General features: G+C 45.3%; 1 protein-coding gene; it reads left to right on the top strand.

Annotated features, from left to right (window-relative positions):
• Positions 1-2,724: 2,724 nt before the first annotated feature.
• On the top strand, positions 2,725-3,648 carry GSTUM_00002668001 (uncharacterized protein; the record flags this gene model as incomplete). XM_002836359.2 has 2 exons in its annotated part: positions 2,725-2,745; positions 2,825-3,648. 2 exons carry the CDS (start codon positions 2,725-2,727, stop codon positions 3,557-3,559), a joined length of 756 nt encoding a protein of 251 aa, XP_002836405.1. The 3' UTR covers positions 3,560-3,648.
• Between the last annotated feature and the right edge of the window lie 723 nt (positions 3,649-4,371).

Raw genomic sequence — 4,371 nt, 5'->3', positions numbered from 1 at the left:
GGGGGCCGCGTTTATCATCCAAACCTCCAAACAGTTTACCGAACTCCTGAAAAAGCGTGGGATTATTGCCGGAAGGAAGGACGGGTGCTCGTACAAGATTTCGAGAGGGAAGATTGTAGGGGACCCAGTAAAGGAAAATCTAAGGATAGAGATGCGTTGCTTGGATGTTTCGCTGCAGAAACTAAGGATCAAGTGAGTAAAACCCCTTACCAGCCCCCCGAACAGGCGGTCGATACAGAAAGACCTAGTATATTCCTCGTTGTTGTTCATTTGAATTAGAATCATGGGGGAGGATATACATGTCCCAGGGACTGAAGGCTGACATGGATGAAAAAAACAGTTTCTCGACAACGTGCGTAGCGTGGCTCCGAGACTTTATCTCGGTAGCTATAATAACGTTCGCCTGGTAGCGGAAAAACATTATCCGACTGTAGAAAATGTATATAGATCTCCTTATCCTGTTGAGAGTTGGGATTTGCCTTCAGATTTAGTGGTTTGGTGTAATCGTTTCCTTTCATTGTATCGCGATGATTCATGTAGGGGTATCCTTGGTTTATGACCTTTGGCCTTGATCTTATACGGTCCTACAAGGACCTGTAAGACCGAATGGGTGCGGAGTCTAGGGTCTCATATTTTCTTTTCGGGTTTCTTTAATCTTTCCTTATATTGCGAGACTTACAAGTATGTAGTTGTCACGAACCTGGCTTAGCGAGGAAAGGGTTTTCACGTGATACATGGTTATGAGTCACAGGTATGTTATTGTTTCACGCATATAACCTATTCGGGTTGTATGATTAGTTATGTGTGGGATTTGTGATACTTTCGCACATGGCTCTAGTATGAGTCATGGGACATACGCCGAACGAGTATGCCTTACGAGTGTGCCTTACGGGCAAGCCCTGTGCATATGATTTATGTTTCGCACATGACCTTATTATGATGTCATGGGTTTCGTGCATATGACTCAGTCGAGTCATATGACTTGTTTATTGCGTTATGATTGGTTTATGAGTTTTGCACATGACCTCGTTCTAAGGTCATGAGTTTTGAGCATGTGATCACTTCGGTCACATGACTAGTTTGTTTTGATTTGGTTTTGCACATGTGACCACTTTAGGTCACATGATTAAAGGCGGGAAGAACACTATATAAGGAGGCCGATGCAGCCGAGGAAGTTAGGTTCTTCACGCTTTGTTCTAAGTACTTTTCCTACATATTACTTTAACAAATATAAAACACCTTTACGATCTTTATCGTTATTGCAACGTTATCACTACGCCAAGAAGCGCTCGTTATGAAGACGAGTTAGAGAAAGCTTACGATAGGTGTTTCCGATAGAAGACAAACGTCTTGTACTATCGGTAACATAGGCAGAGGCCTAGAGCTATTGTAAGACAAAGAAAGAAAGGGAAAGGATAAGTATCGTTCCCCGTCGCCAAGAACTAACTATCTGAAAGGGGATCGTTACACTAGTTTTCAATGATGTGGAATTTACGCGTATGGATGTATTTCAATGTTGGTTTGGTTCACAGGCTGAGTTCACCAGTACGGACAAGTACTGTCGGAAAACTCAGGTAGTTCACCCTCGCCCGGTTATAGGTTACTTTAATCATGACACTCGCTTAGCGAACTGGGCCAATGCAGAATGGATGGATGGGAATTGCATGTTCTTTAATGTAATTGATAAATTGTATCGCTCTTAAATATGTTACTCTCTAGGGAAATGTGAGGGAGGAGGGGGCTTCGCCCCCTATCTCATCCATTGCACTTCCTCCAGACAGTATTCACCACCGTTGGACCCCACCACTAACCTAAAGAGAAGAAAATGGGTATTTAGATAGCTAAAAGAACAGTGGAATAAGGATTGTGTTGAACCTACTGCTAGGAAAGGAGAGAGAAAGATTAGTCAGATGATGACTGGTTGTTTCTATGGTCAAACTCATGGTCTTTTTTTACATGTTTTTCCTAATCCTACTTCTGCTGGAGGTGGAGTGACTGGAAAGTCAATTATTGATGTTTATGATCAATATGACTTTCCAGGGATATGGGAGGATATCAAGGAGCATGTTGGAGAGGAAGAGGTATTTTTGATCATTGACAATGCTAAGACTCACTTGCCTTTCAGGAGATGGCTCTGGAGAAATGGAATTTCTCTGATGGAAATTCCTCCCTATTCACCAGACCTTAATCCAATTGAAAATGTTTGGTCTCTGGTGAAAGACAAGCTTCATAAGCACTATCCTGAGCTGTTTCTCCTGAAGGGCCCTGTCAATGAGATCAAAAAAATTATAGAGGAGGCTATCACTCATTGTTGGGAACTTCTGGACCCAAAGGTTTTTGATACTTTAGCAGGATCAATGGTGGATAGGGTGGAAGCAATTATTAAGGCTGATGGATGGTATACTAAATATTAATTTCTACTATGTATTTATATTTTTTAATTTTCTTTTGGGTTTTCATGATAGTGGGTTGGTGGGGGAGTGTGGTTGTCATCACCGAAGATTTTCCGGCCGTTGACAGCTAGTTAATTTTGTCCCCGGACAATATCTTGGGTTTACGGGTACGAGTACTATCGTAGCACCCGTGGTTCTCGCCAGATAGTGCGCTTCCGGTATTTCTCCCATCCCTCGGAACCTGGCTAAATTTACGGTGACTTAATCCATTTACACAACACAAGGCAACTTTCGAGTTCAATTTCACAGACAGAACGGAGATCCTCCTCAAATGTCCAAGCCTGTAAAACTTGTGAGCACGGCCAATACCCCCCCCCCTCCCCTCCCCTTCAACCCAATTCACCGTCTCTAACAACACATACGTACGGTAGCTATTCCTACACGGCTACACCCAATCTGGCCCCCTTTTCTCCGCCAAAACCAAGGCTCTGGAAAAGGCCCTTCTCAAATCCCTCCCTCCCCAATCCGCCCTCTACTACCCGACCGCTCCGCACCCACTCTCCCCCTCCGACCTCCCAGGAGACCCATCATCCCCCGACGCTCCCACCGCCCCGATCGAAAACTACGCCTGGTGGCGCCGCAACGGCGAGACGGGGGAATACCTCGGCATAGATGAGACCTGGAACTTCCTCTCGAGCTACCTGGACGCCAACGGTCCGTTCGACGGAGTGGTTGGATTTTCACAGGGCGCGGCTCTGGCAGTGATGCTCGTCTCGCTGCTGGAGCGGGAGTTAAGCAGGAAGACGCCGGAGAGCTTCTCGACGACTCATTCGCCGCTCAGATTCGGCGTGTGCTACTCTGGTTTTAGGGCCACGGGGAATTACGACTACTTTTACGAGCCGAAAATCCGGACACCCGTATTGCATGTTTTGGGGTCGTTGGATACGGTTGTCGATGAGGAGAGGAGCTTGAAGCTTTCGAGGGCTTGCGTGGGCGGGGAGGAGAGGAAAGTGTATCATCCTGGAGGTCATTACTTGCCTGCCGGGAAGCAGTATGCGAATATGTTACTAGCATATATTCTTGAGCATACAAAGGCGCCTGGTGGGGAGGAGAAGGGAGTTAGTGTGGAGGTTGTGGATATCCCAAGCCCGAGTACGGTTTCTTAGGCGGGCCGATCAACTAGAGATAGAATGACGGGTAAATTAATGATAGACAAAGATAGAGAGCGGTTCTTCAGGAGCGCTCGATGGTTTGACAACGTGTAGACCCACTATTTAGAAGAAAAGGAAAAAAAAAACCCTTATTATACAGTCATCACCGTAGTCATGACGAAACTGGGCGGGTGACGAACAAGGATTAATTGCCAGTAATTTGGTAACCCTAACCTTTGCTCTTTCCTTTTTCTCCTCCCAAAACATCCCTGTTCCTCAACGCCCAGTTTCGTTGTGACTATGGTGAAGACTGTACTGGGAGTTAAAACCAAGGAGCTTTTGCAGCCAAGTCTCAACACACCTCGCTGAGGGCATTGCTTCATGGAGGCTTTCAACGTTCTACCTCAGTTTTCACCTAACTTTTTCCCACATTCAAAAATACGCCAAGATCACCTAGAAGGTGCCCAGATTGGCAGTTTGCTCTCACCAAATTTTTACCATCCTTTGTCTCACTTATCCCTTAAACTGCCAGCAGTGACCATTCAGGTAAGATGGTCTAACATCAGCTGTCACAATAGGTTTTTAATTGTGTTGGATGAACTAACACTAAAAACCCCAACGTACCTACCAACAAGTCAAAAAAAACGCTATCTAGTGAAGTTATGTAAATAGCAGCGGCTGGCAGTTCAGGGGATACTCACATTGTCATGGACCTCTCTCTCCTGAATCCTCCATTGTCCCAGATGAAATTCTATAAGTTCCGAATTTTTTTAAACCAGGACGTACTCCGTTGTCCCACATAATCAGCTGTTCCAGACATATTCTGC

The sequence above is a fragment of the Tuber melanosporum genome, assembly GCF_000151645.1.
Source record: "Tuber melanosporum whole genome shotgun sequence assembly, scaffold_140, strain Mel28".
Taxonomy (NCBI): domain Eukaryota; kingdom Fungi; phylum Ascomycota; class Pezizomycetes; order Pezizales; family Tuberaceae; genus Tuber; species Tuber melanosporum.
This window is presented reverse-complemented; position numbering and strand designations above follow the sequence as displayed.